The sequence below is a fragment of the Coenobita brevimanus genome, chromosome 18 (genome assembly GCF_032717465.1).
Source record: "Coenobita brevimanus isolate Jiangsu-jjx chromosome 18, ASM3271746v2, whole genome shotgun sequence".
In the NCBI taxonomy this organism is placed as follows: Eukaryota; Metazoa; Arthropoda; class Malacostraca; order Decapoda; family Coenobitidae; genus Coenobita; species Coenobita brevimanus.
In genome coordinates, this window is record NC_136971.1 from 9,031,601 (window position 1) to 9,050,566 (window position 18,966).

At 41.5% G+C, this 18,966-nt stretch overlaps 1 protein-coding gene across 1 annotated transcript in view; it reads right to left on the reverse strand.

Moving 5' to 3' along the window:
* Positions 1-13,666, reverse strand: part of LOC145391355 (uncharacterized) — a 31,853-nt gene extending 18,187 nt beyond the window's left edge. Inside the window, exons 1-2 of the mRNA XM_080265953.1 lie at positions 13,621-13,666; positions 11,696-11,791 (exon numbers count right to left, since the gene is read on the reverse strand). Of these exons, the coding sequence (XP_080122079.1) occupies positions 11,696-11,791; positions 13,621-13,666 (142 nt within the window). The remainder of the gene's footprint in view (positions 1-11,695; positions 11,792-13,620) is intronic.
* Between the last annotated feature and the right edge of the window lie 5,300 nt (positions 13,667-18,966).

Here is an 18,966-nt window from a genome sequence, read left to right on the forward strand (position 1 = left end):
TAAAGTAATTATAATAACCAAGGCAACCACTTCTAGCACTCTGTTTCGTTGTCTGGTAAATGTACGATCCTAATCGGAGGCGGACACTGAAGAGGGTGAGGTAGCTTTTCGATCCATGTTTGTCTTCACACTGCCCAGATTCTCCCCCTTGATAGTATGCACAGACGCTCGCTTACAAATACACCAGCAACGAAACACTTCCACACCCACGCCACATCCTACACTGCAACATCCTCCCACATCCATACCCTTGCTTATTATTTTGTAAGTGACAGAGGGCGGTATTCTCGTGAGGTTAGAGCTACTAACACCCCTTCCTTACAGGTTCATTTCTGACTACTTCGTTACTATATTCTCGTGTGTTATTCATGCAGTCTATATCCACACACACACACACACACACACACACACACACACACACACACACACACACACAAAGGAAAAAAAGAAGCAAAAACGAGGATGTTAATGGCTTGTTTGGAAAATAAATCGTTGAGATACGGATGCTAGCAAGCTGACGAGAATACGGGCCAGAGAATGGTGTTCCTCAGCGTTATGGACCCTTTGCCCTTTAGGAACCGTAAAAAGTGACATCTTGGACGTGTCAGGTATGTGATAATCGGCCTTCTTAAATAATCTATCTATCTATCTATATACCTAGGCTGCTTCCCCCAAGGAAAGGGAGGTAGCCGAGACAGGACGACGCACTCCCCATTTACTTAAATAATGTGTAAAAAAAAAAAAAGTAAAACTTCGGAAATGGCAAATTGTGAAGAGATATAAGATATGACCCTCCCCAGTATGGTCAGGTACTGCGTATTTTCGGTAGAGTGCGGGAACTTTGAAAGTACATTATATTTTCATCCTACTTCTGTGCTGGCATACACACAAGAGTGCGCACACGCGCACGTGTGGAAACATTTTTTTCATTTTTTTTTTTAACGTATGCCTCAAAATATCCTAAAAATAAAAAGAGCAGGAGAAGAAGGAAGGCGAAGATGAAGAAAAAAAGATATGGTGGTTAGTTCAGTTTGCTACACCGTATATACTTTTTTTTACTGACACCGACGCTAGTACAAAAGGGAACAGTAGTCCGCAGTCTTGTGGTTGTAGCAGGCGCCGTACTACCTACTTTGTGCTTTATTTTGAATGATGTACCTAATCACTCTTTCTTCATGTTATTTTCATTTTTTTTATATATATCGCCATAGACTGAAGAAATAGCCTACAATGCAATATCAATGTAACAGATAAAAATATAAACAGGAAAGGAAAATATGTTAGGGAGTCTTATAGCCGCTCTCATTATTTTCCCAACATCAGTCGATCTTATTCACCTAGGAACCTCAGCGTTAATACGATCACCATTAACCCTCTAGTACTCTATTCCGGCTAACTCCAGACGATTTTATTTAGCTGAGAGGCAGTCCCAGGAGTTAGTGCTAACATATGAGACCACGAACCAGAATCACTAAGGGCTGAACTGAGAAACGGTAAAATAACAGATAATATTCCTAAGTATCTCCCAGCAGTGTGACACGGATAAAAAAAAAAAAAAAAAAAAAGGACGTCGATTGCCACGGAGACGAGACAACCATTTTATACCATGTTTTATAAATCACTCTTCTCCCCTTCGAACAAGTATACTGCATAGAGAATTTATCGGATTTGCAGCAGATGTTCCTGAAATCGTCCCAGCATATTTACAGCAGACAGAGGGACAATTCAGACAGAGGGACAATTCAGGCTGCTATAGTAATCTCGCAGGTTGCTAAGACTCCATCTGAACTGAACATATTGTCTGACGTAAGCTGAAGTTGAATTACTAGGGTTTTCTAGGTCATAAGTCGGCAATGGTACCACTATTAAAATTTCATGCTTCCATACTCCGAGGCGCTTTATTTGCTTTTTTAGTTAGTTCTTTTTACGGGGTGGGGCACTAACCCACCACCAACCCTTTTAGTCGCCTCGTACGACAAGCAGGGATACTGGGGGAGTATTCTTGAAACCCCCCTACCCCCAGGGGAAAAACTCACTCAGCTAAAATAAATTAGTAACGAAGTGAATGAATAAATCAAATCAAAAATGATCTTACCTAGAACAGGATACTAGAGTTGTTATGGCCATGAAAAAGTCAATATTTATCAAGTCACACAGTTCTTCCTGTTGGGGGAATTCAGGATAACAAAGAATTCTTGTTTCTATGACATCCCCGAACTACATAAAGGTCACGCAAAACCGAAAGCTGTTATTCAGTGTCATGACGACGAAGGAATAGCTCGTCAAACACACCGCAGACCATAATTTTCCACATCAGCCACTATTCGAACAATTCCAGAGGCTCATTAGATTTAAGAGTTTAGAAGTGCCAGTCAAATACAAGATAAGCTTCAAATTTGGGTGTCTAAACGGGAGAATACCACTTTCTGTCGTAATGGCTTGATCCGTCGTCCTGCCATCAACCCTAATGTATCTGAAATTGGGACTTACATAAGTAACACATACATAGAACCCCTTAATCGTGCGTGCAAGTTAGATTTTTTTTTTTTTTTCCAGGGCAAAACAAGACACTAACACTCCTCGCTCCACGCTGTCACGTACCGTACAAAATGTCGGCTTGGCGGGGAGGAAAGAGGGTATCTATTACGACTGAAAGAACTAACTAAAATACTTCACCTCAGTCACAGGCATAGGCTACGACGAATTTTCTTTGGTTGAATAAAATGGACCCCCTTTTCATTCCAAGAAAGTAGGAAAGAGAATGTTGCGTTAGCGGTGAATTAGGAAGGAAGGGAGAATAACGACAAGAGCTTCATTTTATAGTATAGTTCTCTCGTATCTCGAGCACTGACTGATGAATTATCGATAACTTAACAACACTCAAACATGCCTTTTCACTCCAAGATGTTGTGAAGAAGACCTTGGATTGGCGGCGAGTACGGAGAGAGGAGATTATCATTGCAAGAACTTCGATTTACACGAAGGGGGAGAAACAGACCTCTTCCCTTGATAGTTTCACGAAAATAGCTTGAACTGAAGGTAACCGAGTAGAGAAATATTTACCGTATATCTGCAACGAGAACTTCGATTTATACATAGTAGATCTCTTAGACCAAAAGACTAAACTGTACTCTATTATCCAAGCCAAAGAACCCTTGAAATCAACAACTAAGACTTGGATTAAAGATGATGAAAGAAAGAAACACTTGTAACTCCAGCAAGAACTTCGATTTACAGGAGCTCTCTCAAAACACATGACCAACAAGTGATCAATTTTTCACGCCCTAAACACCCCCCCCCCAACTATCCCTACCCACCCACACGAACACAGGGACAGAAACAGACCTCTCTACGTCACAAGATTACGAATAAAATTAAGGAATAACGATGAGTAAAGAGGACAGCGATTAAAACTGCAAGAACTTCGAAATAACTATTATTTACAAAGCTAGTTCAAACTTGAATTGAATTTCCAAGACTAGAAGAACTCAGGAACAGAAACAGCCATCATCCTTTCATAGCATCACAAATATACCAAGTTCTTCATAGCATCACAAATATACCTATAGTCTTGGATCAGCTACGAGTCTAGAGGAGGGCAACTACATAGACAAGAACCTCGACTGACAGGAATTCACTTCTGTCACGAGACCAAACTTTGTGATCAGTTACCTTAGCCTACAGAACACACGAACAGCCACAAACATCTTCATTACACGGCATCACGAATGAAGCAACGAACAGAACCAGGTTAAGAGGAAGGTGAATATAAATGCAAGAACTTCATGTTACAATGGTCGTCCTACGCAGCGAGACCAAACTGTGATCAGTTTTCTAAGGCAGAGAACACAGGGGAAGAATCAGATCTGTACATTTTAAAACATCACGAACAAAGGACTGGAACAGAGGCGACTTTAACAGCAAGCATTACAATTGCAATAACATCAGCAATTTACTGCAATTTTCCCAAAGCACAACACCTAACATTCGTATATTTCCGAGACTATAGAACACATGAACAGATACAGACCCGTTAATTTCCTAGGCTCACAAAATTCATACACAGTAATTAAATCTGGAGGGATGGGACTTTCTGCAAGAACTTTAATATACACAAATTCTCCCATAGCATAAAACCAATCTGTAATATATTTCACACAGCTAAAGAACACGGGCATAGACAGACTCTTCGTTTCACAGCATCACGAGTACAGGCCTGGGTTAAAGGTGACCAATAATACATATGATTTATTGCTATAATTCATCTTTCCTACTAGACAAATACTTTTGGGGTCTCAAGTAATCATTTGATTATACGATTTTAGTCTGCCTTCATATGCAGTCCCGGACAGCGCATACCTCTGTCAACGCTAATAAAATTTATGATTTATTCCTGCATCGGATTTTCCTCAAAATCTAATCAGCTATTCCTTGATCCACAGCCCACCTGTCCACTAGATTTCACTGAAACCAGATGACAACTTTCTTAGATATCTTGTACACAGACGGAAAAATAGACATACATACACGAATGAATATATAACCTTCGTCCAAATTCGTTGCCGGGGGTAAGCGATTACATCTCCAACAAGAACTTCGACTTTCAGAAGTTCACCTCCGTCACAGGTCGAAACTGTGATCAAACTGCAAGGCTAGAAAGAACACAAGGACAGAAATGCACTTCTCACTTTTCAAGGTATCACGATTCAAGTACGGATTATCGGTAAGTAAAGAGGGGGATGATACTGACATAGTCGACAAATAACTAACGCTTCTGTAACATTGACGTCTTTGCAAAGGTCAGAGAACGGTAACGGGTGCCTAGCTTATTTTTCAAATAGCTGGCGAAGTTGACTGGAAGGGAGTGAATTGTATAAGAGTAGGGGGAAATAACTGCTAGGGAGTTGGTAGAAGATGGAATGTTGGCAGAGGATGGAGTGGTGGCAGAAGAAGGAATGTTGGCAGAGGAAGGAGTGGGGATAGAGGAAGGAGTGTTGGTAGAGGATGGAGTGTTGGCAGAGGATTGAGTGTTGGTATAGGATGGAATGTTGGTAGAGGATGAAGTGTTGATAGAGTATGAAATATTAATAGAAAAAGGAATGCTCGTTGGCTTCAGTGTCGGTAGGGGATGGAATGTTGGTAAAGTATGGAATGTTGGTAGAGGGCTGAGTATTGGTAGAACGTGTTGCTTGTCGATGGAGGATGGAACGCTGGTAAAGGACGAAATATTAGGCGAAATAGAAGACTCTTGATGGACTAAAAAAAAAAAAAAAAAAAAAAAAACCGGGTGACGAATATGGATGCATTAAGAAGTACTGAGAAAGTAAGTAGGGAGAAAACGAAGAGAATGAGATGTGGAAGCAAATGAGTAATAATAGCATAAATGTCAGGAGTAATGTAGGACTGATGCACTAGTGTCTGAAATGATAAATGAGAGGAGAACATGAGTTGAAAGTGCGCTGAGCAAAGAGGATGGGGTATGTAGGACAAAGAACATGTGGGAAAGAGAACATAGGTGTACGTAAACAAAGGACAAATGGTATATAGAAAAAAATGGGGTAAGAACAAATGGGTACGTATACTCGTACAAAGAACATGGGTTACAAAAAACATAGGAGTGCATAAACAAAGAATGTGGGGTACATAAAATACGATGAGGTACGTAGAACATTTGCGGTACGTAGAACAAAGAACATTTGGAACGTACAGAACACTGGGTAAATGGCTATTCGGTACTTAATCTTTCATCGATAACTGACACTCTTGTTCTGTGGAATTCCCCATCCAGTCTCTCTAGAAGGGTGGCGACGGATGAGGGTGGGGTGGGGGTGGGGAAGAGGGGTGCTAGAAGTGGAGGGAATGCAAGAAGAAGGGGTGTGGGGGAATGTAATAGGCAAGGTTGTCAGTGCGAGGAGGGAGGAAGGTCGTGTGAAGAGCAGGGGTTGGTAATATAGCGAGGACTTAGTGACGTGAGGTGGTGTGCCTAGAGGAGAGACTTGTCGGGGAGTGCATAGGTAGTGACTGGTAGTGCCAAGAGAGGGGGTTGGTAATATTAGAGAAAGGGGTTGGCAGTGTCATAGAAGGAGGTGGTAGTGTCAGAAGGGGTTTATAGTGTCAGGAGAAAGGGTAAGTAATGCCGGGAGAAGGGGTGGGTAGTGTCAGGGGGAGGGGTTGATAGTGTCAGGAGAAGAGGTTAGCAGTGTCATAAAAAGGAGGTGGTAGTGTCAGGAGGAGTTGGTACTTTCAGAAGGGGTCAATAGTGCTAGGAGGACGAGTTGGCAGTGTCAAGAGAAAGAGTTGGCACAGAGAATGGGTTAGTACGGCTGAGAGAATAGAACGACCTTGACCTGACCTCAGCATCAAAAAGTTGGGTGTGTGCAACGCCAAAGAAGACAGAACAAAAAAATAATAATAAAAGAGAGAGAGAGAGAGAGAGAGAGAGAGAGAGAGAGAGAGAGAGAGAGAGAGAGAGAGAGAGAGAGAGAGAGAGAGAGAGAGAGAGAGAGAGAGAGAGAGAGAGAAAGAGAGAGAGAGAGAGAGAAGAATATAGCCACTTAATACATAATGAATCCTACAGTAGGTCCGTCTCCTTGTAATCTTGGTAGCTTTCTTGTACGGATGTCAGATGGATGGATGTATGGGTGCACGAACGACTTAGTGGATAGAAAGATGGATAGGTGGATTGACATGAACAGAGAGATGGATGGGTGGATCGATAGGTGGATAGAAAGATGAATGGGTGGATACTAAATGGATGGATGAATAGATAGAAGAATTGATGAGTGGACTGATAAATGGAAAGAAAGATGGATGGGTGGATAGTAAATGGATGGGTGGGTATAAATTAAATGGACAGAGAAATAAACAGACAGAAACAATACCCAGAAGGAGGGATGGATGAACAGATGGATGGATGAATATAAAAAGGGTGGATGGACAAATAATTAGACACATGGATGAATGGATAGATATACAATAGATGGACAGACAAATAACCATACTTACTGGCACATAGGTAATGGATGGATAATGAAGGCTGAAAAGGGGCCAACATCACAAAGTCCATTTTTCAGGAACCTTTCAGCTGTGCAAAGGGAGTCTACTGTATTATTCAGAGCAAGAGCCAAATGAATTACTAATCAAAACTACCTCCAGTCTGACCTTATCCACATCGGTGCTGGTTTATATGAGTTTTTCTATCATGCTCTTTCTCTGAAAAGTGTTCTAGTTTGACTTATCCAACAATATCAATTAGTCATGACGTCATAAAAGTTCTAAAGGTCAGTTTATAAAGAGTACCTATCATGACAACAACTGACTTTTTTTTTTTTTCTCTCCTACCTAGAACAGGCAGCTTCGGTAAAGAAGAAAAACAATGTTCTTACGTATTTATTGAAGCAGGAATTACCCCTTCTGTTTTTTTTTTTTTTTTTTTAAGATTGATACCATAAGACGATTTGATTCAGCCAGAGCGGAAAAATCAAACTGTCAAGGGAGTTAATGGGGACTGTTTTTAACTCCGTCCCTAAAACAGTTTCTCCAAAATTGTCTGCAAGTTGTAAGAATGAACAGCAACAACAACAACAACAACAACAACAACAACAATAATAATAATAACAAGAGTAACCATAATAATAATAATAATAATCTGTCTATCTATCTATCTATAGCCCGACACCCTAATCCCGCAAAGGGTGGCCGCAGACAAAACGCCTCCAAGTCACTCTGTCACCCACCATTTGACTCCCCTCCCCCAAACTCACCCCCCCCTCCCTCATATACCTCTCAACTCCATCCCTCCACCTCATCCTCGGTCTACCCCTCCCTCTCCCTCCCTCCACCTCACCTACATACACCCTCTTAGTCAGTCTTTCATTCTCCATTCTCTCCACATGAAAAGATTAGGAGAAATACACTGAGATAATAATAATAATAATAATAATAATAATAATAATAATAATAATAATAATGATAATAATAATAATAATAATAATAATAATAATAATAATAATAATAATAATAATAATAATAATAATAATAATAATAGCAATTACTATGCTGATACCTTCAATTTATTTAATTTTTAACCTTCATTATTATTCTTATTTTTATTCTTATTCTTATTATTTATCATACTCATAATATTATAATGTGTCTGGCTTCAGTTTCTCTGCTGAATGTACTCTGAGGCATGAAATCCAGGCTAACCATCCATAATACTTATAGTTACTCCTACGTTGTTATACTCTGAAGTTGCTAGCCGCGACAACAACAATAACAGCAACAACAACAGTCTAAGGTCTTGCACTAATACAACAACAACAACAATTATGGCAAAAGCAATGATGGCAACGCAATATTTTTTTTGTAGTACAGCTGTGCAATATTGGATGATGATGAGGAAGAGGAGGATGATAGTAGTGTCTGAAAATTGTATAGGACAGATATGCTACAGAAGATGGCATTTCCAGCAACGTTTCTTTTATACGCCTCCTTACTTAATGCCGCATTATTTGTGTTAGAGAGAGAGAGAGAGAGAGAGAGAGAGAGAGAGAGAGAGAGAGAGAGAGAGAGAGAGAGAGAGAGAGAGAGAGAGAGAGAGAGAGAGAGAGAGAGAGAGAATGCTTAATCTACTCTGACTTTGCACTCCTCTCCCTTCTAACTCTGTACCTCTTTGACCTCACTTGTCTGTCTCCCTGTGTCTCTGCCTTTGTCTTTGCTTCTGCTCTCTGCATCGTAGTCTCTGTCTATTTTTACCTCTGCTACTGTGTCTGTCTTTGTCTCTGCCCCGGCCTGTGCCTCTTATCAGTTTCATATTCTGTCTTTGCGTCTCTTTCTGTCTCTCCTCCTCTCTCCGTTTCTGTCTGTCTCTGTCCTCGTCTCTTTATATCTCTGTCACGTCTGTTTCTGTCTCTCCTTTCCATCTGCTCTATCTTCGTCTCTCTATCTCCGTCTGTCTCTGGTTCAGTCTCTCTCAGTCTCTGTTTGTCCTTGTTTGTCTCTGTCTCCATCTGTCTTTTTCTCTGTCTGTCTCCAGCTCCGTCTGCCTCGATCTCCGTTTGTCTCTGTCTCTATCTTCCTATATCTGCCTCTGGCTGTACCTGTCTTTGTCTGTCTCTGTCTGTCTCCATTTGTTTTTGTCTCTGTTTTGGTTTCTATGTCTGTCTCTGTCTTTATCTCTGCCTGTCTCTATCTCCCTCTGTTTCAGTTTGTCTCTGTCTGTCTCTGCCTCCATCTATCTGTCATTTATCCCTGTCTTCATCTACGTCTTCTCTCTCTCTCTCTCTCTCTCTCTCTCTCTCTCTCTCTCTCTCTCTCTGTCTCTCTCTCTCTGACATTTGATAGTGAAGCAATCTCTTCTTAAGCTACTTTATTCCCCATCTAGGCCTTTAAATAATAGATGGGTGCCTAGACAGACAGATTGACTGGCTGTGGAGAGCCGGATGAGTGGGTGAGTGGATGGATGGATGGTTGAATGGCTGATAGAAAGATACGTAGATTGATATAGGTAGACAGGCAAATAGATAAACAGACAGACTGTTGACTCTGGATGAAATGGATGCATGAAAGAAGAAATATGACATTGTAAATAAAGAATAAAGAGTGGCTGAAAGAGTAATAAATGGATATAAATACATAGCCAGACAGACACATAACTCCCTTTACTAACAAACACTAACATAGACAGTAATACAAAAAAGACTGATAACATAAAGGTCAATTGAGCCATGGATAGAAAATGACCTGAAACGAAAATACAAATCAATCATCCCAGCTCTGTTCCAATATCCATTCCATAAAGATGATTAAATATGAAGAGTAGACAAAGCAGAGGAGAGAGAGACATGAGCTGACAAAGGAGTGGTTTATCCAGTGAAATGTCTGTCTATCTACGTTTTTTTTTTTTTTTGCCGTGTGTGTGTGTGTGTGTGTGTGTGTGTGTGTGTGTGTGTGTGTGTGTGTGTGTGTGTGTGTGTGTGTGTGTCCATCTTGTATGTATATCAGTGTTTATGTATTCATCATCTACCTGTTAGATTTGTTTATTTATTCATTCGTTCATCTACTGCCAAACGTCCTTTTACGAGAGGTCTTCCAAGATATCTGAGAAATATAATCATCATCACCATCATCCTTTCCTTCAGTCCATCTCAATCCACACCTTATACAGTATGTATATTTGTAGAAGTCTGTCTACAGCTATATACAAATGTGAGTCAACGTATTTGCATTTTTTTCTAACCAGCTCTTGCCTCACAAATTATTGTTATGTATGTTTTTCAGCCGTTTTTGTTCACTGTCTTTACTTATGTAGTGCTGCGTTTCTATACTGTGTTTTGGACTGTAGTGAATATGATAATTTTTTTTTGCCTCATGTATGCGTCAATGTGTCCCTTTGCTCCCATGTACCCGTTATGCTTGGTGTGGCCTTCAGAGACAATGGTTCTTAGAGTGTTGGAGCTTGTACTGAAGAAAAAAAAAAAGGAAAAAAGAATAAAAAATCACCTTATCCTGATCCAGTAACTTTCACTTCACCTCAGTCCATCTTCCAGTACATACAGCGACTTCCCCTTCAACCTTATTCAACTGCAGTCCCAAGGCAATCAATAGGTGGGATGTGCAGCCATGAGCAATTCTTCCCCGACATTTCGCTACCCTCTGTGGCCGTGGAAAATGTTACGTGGAGTATTTATATGAGAGAGAGAGAGAGAGAGAGAGAGAGAGAGAGAGAGAGTCTATTTTCCAACATCTTCAAAAAGTTATCTATAAAACAAAGTACAGTTTATAATTTTCTACTCACTTCATCGCTTTACTTTTACTGTCAAAACCTCTCTCTCTCTCTCTCTCTCTCTCTCTCTTTCACTTCAGGCCTCTCGACATAGATGAATCTTGCTTTTGGCTTCCCATTGCTCTACTTTCGTTTGAAGGGACACGTATGTTTGCTTATTACAAAATAAATAAATAAATAAATAAAAAGTCATATGCTGAAACCCTTTGCTCCCACGACGGGTGCTGGAGAGGGACACCTTGGCGATGATATACAGTCACTGGGATGTGGAGCTGCCCGGTTAAAGAAAAGTCCCTCACCTCCCTCCCTATTCCCTCAAAGGAGGATAGTGGATTACAGGAGGAAGGCAACTTAAGCCTACAGCTCACTGGGTTCACATTTCAGATGAACCTGGTGCTGCTGCTACTACTGCTACTACTACTACTACTACCACTACTACTACTACTACTACTACCACTACTACTACTACTGCTACTACTACTACTACTACTACTACTGCTAATAAAACTACTACTACCATGACGGCTTTTACTGTACTCTTGCCACCACCAGGCGATATTATTCAGCACGCAGTGAAGTGGTTGGTGATAGTCTTCAGGTGCAGTTGTTCTTGTTATAGTGCTTGCTACAGGCAGACCATTTCATTTTGTTTATGGGAAGTGTGTCTTGTTATTGAAGGGGTTAGAACATTTTGTCTTAAATCCTCCAGTGCAATGTGTTTTATATTCTGTATACCGTGAGACGATTTTACTCGGCACTTTGGCAGGCTCTCCTTGTGAAGGTCTTTGAAACAATCACCACAGGCTATTTGAGTACGGTGACTTTTATTTCTATATTTTATTCTTGCTGTCATTTTTATTGATCTCAGAGTTCACCTCTATTAATGGTGGGAATTAATACACCAATAACAGCCTCGCCGATCCTCTTCAGGCCACTGGTTCTCAAACCCTGCCTTGATGGGTTCAGATGCGATTCTTGAAGATGTGAAGCCTTTGAATGCATCCTCTGAAGATTGAAACCTTTTGAATTACTTATGGATCAGTACTTATTGCATAACAAATGCGACCTTTATGAAGCTCTGAAATCAATTGGGATTCAGACACGACCTGTGAAGCCCTTCGCTTTCTCCCTCCCGCTCGATAACGGTTCAGATAGTGCTTGTAAGGGTTCACACTCCATTGTTTGCGACTGATTATCCTCTCTGACGTCACATTCCCCGCTGGTATGACGTGGGAAGAATACCAGAATAATCGCGCAATCCTCGGTAGCGCGCACGCCCATTGGCGTGTGTGTGTAGGGTGGGGGGGGGGGGACAAACGCGGGCGTGCTTGCATGTGCATTTATAACGCAATTAACTTCACGCAAATTTCTAGGTCGAATCATTAATAAAAATGCCCAAAGGGTGAACAATGGCCCGTGACAGTGGGGGATACTTTGTTAGAACTCAGAGGGTGTCGTTCAGACATGAAGGAAGAGGTAATGAGGTGTTGTACAGACTCGACTAGGGATGGTAATGATGTAGACGAACCGGTGGTAGAAGCAGTAGTGGCAGTAGTAGTAGTAGTAGTAGCTGTAGTAGTAGTAGTAGTGATATTATTATTATTATTATTATTAGTAGTAGTAGTAGTAGTAGTACTAGCAGCAGCAGCAGTGGTAGTAGTAGTAGTAATAAAATAATAATAATAATAATAATAATAATAATAATAAACCATCAGAAGTAGCATAATCAGCATCATATTATGACCATCACCATCAACATCATCATCATCATCATCGTCATCATCATCATCCCATATTCCGCCAATAACTGAGATGGATAAGACCGTACGTGGTGCATACATTTATTCACTCATTATTATCCAAGTCTATCATCATCAAAACTACCCGCCATACTGACACATGCTCGTTCGTTCATCGGTTGCAGTCATATACCATGCGTCACACGAAGGCAGGTAAAATAAATCCACACTTAGGGCTTCATTTGATTAAGTCGCTCCTGCCACACCTGTAGCGGCTACGAGCACACACACACACACACACACACACACACACACACACACACACACACACACACTGCCAAACCTTAAACTGCCATACCTTACAAGGCCACACCACACAGAGCCACACCACACACCACCACACTGTCACACCACACTGCCACTCCACACCGCCACACTAACACACCTCACACTGCCACGCCACATGCTGCCACACCACACACTGCAACTCCACACACTTTCATACCACACTCTCCCACATAACACTGCCCCACCACATTCTGACACACTTCATACTGCCACACAACTTACTCTGGTTAATTAGCTAAGGATAATCAGATATCTGGCTAATGATGATGGATGGATAACTCAGCATAATCAGACGTCTGAGCTATTTGGGTACGGAAGGTGTGAGTCCCGGATAATTGAATACTCTGTCTCTAAATCTGACTGAATAATACGATGGGATAATCAGGAGTCCGGAAAATCTGACATGAATAAACTGCCTCTGGATCATGTGCTTCAATAATCTGACTTTGGGGCCATCAGACATGCATAATCGTAGGGCATAGTTTGACATGAATAATCCAACGTGATTAATCTAACTACATAACTTGGATAATCTAACATGAATAATCTTAGTGAGTAAATGACATAAATAATCCAACATGGGTAATCTGACTGCATAATCTGACGCGAATAATCCAACTGCATAATCTACCATGGATAATCTGGCATCAGTAATCTACCCTGACTAAATCAATCTGCCTCTGGTCAATTAGGCATCGTGTTAAAATAGCATCCGTGCATCATTAATTTTACGGAGTGCTCACCTACCTCCACCACACAGGGCCGCCACCACCACCACCACCACCACCACCATTACGCGGCCTACCATGTCTCTTTCAGGCTTCAGGGGATTTGGGGTGTCCTTACGGAGTCTTCGGGAGGACTTCAAGGGCTGCAGAGGACTGGGGAGGCTTCAGGAGTTGCCGGGGAATTTTACGTTGTCTTCGGGGGAACCTCAGATGTCTTCAAGGGTTTCAGGTGTTTTCAGGGGGTTCAGAGGGCTTCGGACACTTTCAGGGTGATTTTAGGTGTCCTTGGGGAGGCTTCAGTTATCTTAAAGGGTATTGGTGGTGTCTGGGATTCCGGGCTTCATACACCTTCAGGGTGTTTCAAACGCCTTCGGGGGACTTTGGGTATTTTCAGGGAGTTTAGGGGTTCGCGTACTTTCCGGGGATTTTAGACACCTTTAGGGAGTTTCATATGCCTTCAGGGGAATTCAGGTACCTTAAGGGTAACTTGGATGCCTTCGGCGGGTTTCAACTGACTTAAGGTGGGTGGAGAGGACTTCAGACATAACACTATCTCGGTTTATGTCTCCTAAAATCAGTGGTACTCGCATCACTTCAGAAGTTTTTAAGGATGTTCAGTATACTCCAACTTTAGTACACCTCTTAGTACACTTATTAGCTTCACATTCGTACACTTAGCTGCACAGCATCACTGAATGTACGCTTCAGCTGGCTTGCACACTTCGTTAGCTGAAGATCTTTACCTGTACAACTCTAGTTTTCATGCCTCCACTTGTAACACTAATTTTCATCAATAGTTTCTTCACACCAGTCAGCTTTCCCCTTCATCCATACGCTTTACTCTTTAGCTGTCTTTCCTCTCCACTCTTAGCTTCATATTTTAGCTGTCTTTTCCCCCCCAGCTCATGAACTTCATTCTTTAACTTAGCTATAGTTTTCCTCTTCACTCATAACCTTCACTCGTTAGCTGTGTTTTCCCCCTTCATCCATAAGCTTTGCAATTTAGCTGTCTTTTTTCTTTTCCCTCTTTCTTTCTCTCCCTTCTCCCTCCACCATGTGCTTCACTCTTCTGCTGTCTGTGCACCTACTGCTACGTATGTCTGCTTGATCCTGCTGTGGTCAATTAAGCTCCATTCCTTTCAATCGCCTCTTATGTGAAGCAACGAAGTGTAAAGAGGATACAGGGCATTTAAGTTGATATGCAACAGTCGTGTTTGAATTACTGTTATCCACATGAGATATCATTAAATAATCTAGTTGCAATAATTAAGTTAAATAATCAAATTGCTACGTCTAAACTTTGTTGAAATAAAATGGAAAAGAAGATTCCATTGACGAAGTGCCAGTAAACGGAGCAAGAGGATTGCACCCGCTCCCTCGGACAACCAATGGTGCACTGACCCACGCTGCCTCTCCCTCTCTCTCCAGAGTCTCCAGTCTCCTCCTCGTTCTCGCCTGCCTCTTGCCTGTGGCCAGTCCTGATTCATGGGACAAACTTTTCTATCCGAGATCATCAATAGGTGTGACTTTCTTAGCAGCATGGAGAGGTACATCACTGTCATCATCAACCTCAGATCTAAACAGTTAGCAGAAAAATATGCACCCATTAAATTTCCTCAGCTGATTGAATTACCTGGCTGAAACAAAGTGACACATATCAGATTTGTCGATATTAAGTGGATAATAGAGGATTACTTCTGGTCTAAAAACAAGTCTCTCCAGAGCCGTTTAAAATCATGTAGCGGTAGTAAGAACAGTGTAAAGAAAAGACCGTCTGGACTTGAAGACGAGATAATGAATTGTTGGACTGTTAATAATACAAATTGCCCTATTAATCTCCCAGCTTCCTAAAACCCTTGAAATATTTTAAGAATTGATGAGAATAGAGATGAAAAACGAGGGCTAATGGAAAGATTAATGTATATTTCTCTCTCTCTCTCTCTCTCTCTCTCTCTCTCTCTCTCTCACACACACACACACACACACACACACACACGCATCTATATACCTACCTATCTATCCATCTATCTATCTGTCTATCTGTGTGTGTGTGTGTGTGTGTGTGTGTGTGTGTGTGTGAAAGGCTAGGGTCTAAATGTTAATTATGGAAGAACTGGTGCAATTTTGTTTTGTAATGCATAATTCCACTCTGTCAGTGTATCAACTTTATATCCGGTACACGTTTATGTTTATATTAATGCTTTTGAACAACTCGGTGTAATCTGCGGCAGTGTTGAGATGACGGGAGGAAATGAAAGTGAGGTCAGTGAGAGCGACTGTAGAGGCGGGAACAGAGTGAGAACAGTGAGACAGGTGTTGCAGAGGAGAAGAGTGAGATCAGAGTGGGATCCAACAGCAATAGCGTTAATGGACTGCCACAGCGCCACGTAATCCTCTCTCCTCACCATCATTACCCGTACATCTCGGCTCCCTGCCCCAGCATTCTGTTACTTCATCCCCACCGTAAATATAGAGCAGCCAACTTCCGTCTCTCTGAAATACGCAGCCTCAGTCAATGGTTCCTTTTGCACTTTCTGAGTCCTGAATGAATAAAGCGCGAATCCAGCCTTCTGAGTTACGTTGACTGAACTTCCGCGTCTCCGAATTGTGTACAATTTCAGTCGCTAGTTCCTTTGTACAGTACAGTCGCTTACAAGTAGTGTAGGGTGATGGTGTGCTGTGGGTCGATGTGATGCCAGTGTACTTGCTTACCCCGCACATCTGCTTAGTCCAGGCAACATCTTGTAGTGATCAGACTACGAGGACCCTTTTAATAGTGGTACTGTCTCTATATTTGAAGGTTGAATGATTCTCACTCCAAGGGTGGGATTCTCACACTTATTTTCGATCAGTTCCCCTCAGTAACTTGGATTCGTTTTTACAGGATGGGCAAGGAGAGGGGGAAGGGTGCAGAGTTTCTTGTCGAATATTCCTCCTAAGAAAGTAATATTAGTTACAAGGGGGAAATTATCGTAGGCTATCTTTTTTCTGCAGGAAGAACAAGGAAAGAGGGCAGCATAATATTCCCTTGTACTTATTTCTTCCTGCGAAAACATTCCCAAGTAATCTTTTTGCAGGAATCCAGGGCTTCGATTAAAGAGTAAACGGAAACTTTGGCTTTTTTTTTTTTTTTTTTTTTTATAGATAATTTCGTAGCACCTCCTCTTTAGCTATTTATTTTACATAGTATACCCATTCCACTGCGTCTACTCAACATTTAGACCTCCCTGATGCCTCATAACATAAAGAGTCATCCACGGACAGATTCATAACAAATACCTCTCAGCTTAAGATTATTACCTAAAAGAGGAAATGTGTATGTAGAGGAGGTGAAATATTAGACGAACTGTTGTCCCTGACTGCACATTACTAAGGCAAACTAACTCGATAATAGACACATAAATAGCATATGAGAAAACAACAGGGAGTAATATGCACAATAAAACACTAAGGCTAAGTGGTCTTTTATGGCTTGTAGAATACGGTCCTGTGACTTGAAACTGTTACATCATGATCTATTTTTTGTTGTGTCACGGGGAACTAAAGCATTCTCGCCTCCCACTTCCTCATCCTCTCTCGCCTTGCCTCCCCTCCTCCCTCCTTACCAGGTATGGTTCGGGAAGTGAGGTGTGGGAAGTGTTCTAAGAATTTCCCAATACTTGCATCAAACCACCCCATCAGAGAAGGCCTTCCTGCCATGTCATCTGGGGGTGACGATTTCCGCTCTTTTATTTATTTATTTATTGCTTTTCCACGTAAATATAATTGGTTGCATAAAGAAATTGATCCACTGAATATTTTTTTTTTGTTTATTCATGTTACTTCCTGACAATTTCATCCAACTTAGGGAAGGACTGTGAGTAAAGGAGTAAACGAAAGTTGAATCTAACACCTCTAGTTCGAAAAAATATCTCCAATGTTAAATAGAACGACCTGGTGATATAAAGAATATAATAAGCAAGATAAAGAATAACTTTGATGGTCGCACCCAACCCAAACGTAACTACCACCAAAAACACACCCCAAAAAATGTCCTTTGTATCTGGACATATCCCTCAAACACACTTGATGCGTACCTGAGACACACCCGATGCGTACCTGAGACACACCTGATGCGTACCTGAGACACACCTGATGCTTACCTCAGACACACCTGATGCGTACCTGAGACACACCTGATGCGTACCTGAGACACACCTGATGCTTACCTCAGACACACCTGATGCGTACCTCAGACACACCCAATGCTTACCTCAGACACACCTGATGCTTACCTCAGACACACCCGATGCTTACCTCAGACACACCTGATGCGTACCTCAGACACACCTGATGCTTACCTCAGACACACCCGATGCTTACCTCAGACACACCCGATGCTTACCTCAGACACACCTGATGCGTACCTCAGACACACCTGATGCGTACCTCAGACACATCCCAAACACACCCAAAAATAAAACAATATATATCAATAGAAGTGAATGGATTATATAGAAATACACTGAAAACTATTCAGACTGAATGTTAATTAGAAGTTAACTGATACCCTGTATAATAGTTAAACTAGTAAACAATACCAATACAGTATTATCATTATATCATATTTATTGTTATTATTATTCCTGTTTATTATTATCATTATTATTATTATTTTGTCTGCAGGTAAGTGTAAGTCCACAGTACTACTCTCTCTCTCTCTCTCTCTCTCTCTTATTATTATTATTATCATTATTTAGTGGTAGGTGGGGGCGCTCGCCATCCACTCACTCGATGTAGTGTTGCTCTGGGGTGTCTGCCCTTTCCTCTCCCCCATCTTATTTCCTTCCATCCTCTTATGTCTTTCTTGCCCTCAGTCTTTCCTCGTCCTTCTGCCTACGGGTGACTTTACACTCCCTCTTCTGTCTTTCTTTCCTTCATTCTTTCCTCTTACTTCTGCCTGTGGGTGACTCTACACTGAGTGACAAGCCAAATGGTTTCCTGTACACCAGGAAACCATTTACTACTCTGGGTGGCAACCATATAACCAAATTTTGGCGCCTGGTGGCTTAGTGGTTAATTACGGCGGTCCAATCGGATTGAGCCGATGAAAGTTTATATCCAAGGGGTGGTTGGGGTTTATTGCTCATGTAATGCCACTCAGGGATGACTGAGGCTGGTCACTCTCATCTTAAATGTCAAGACCAACTTGCATAGCCCCGGGCTCCTACGCTCCTCATGGGGCAATGTAGGATTGGATGATGGATGAATTATTATTATTATCAATTATTCTTTTTTCTTCTCTCTAGGTAAGGAAATGTCCATAGTAGCACATTTTTAACCACCTCCCTCCTTCCCTCCCTCCCTCCCTCTCTCTCTCTCTCTC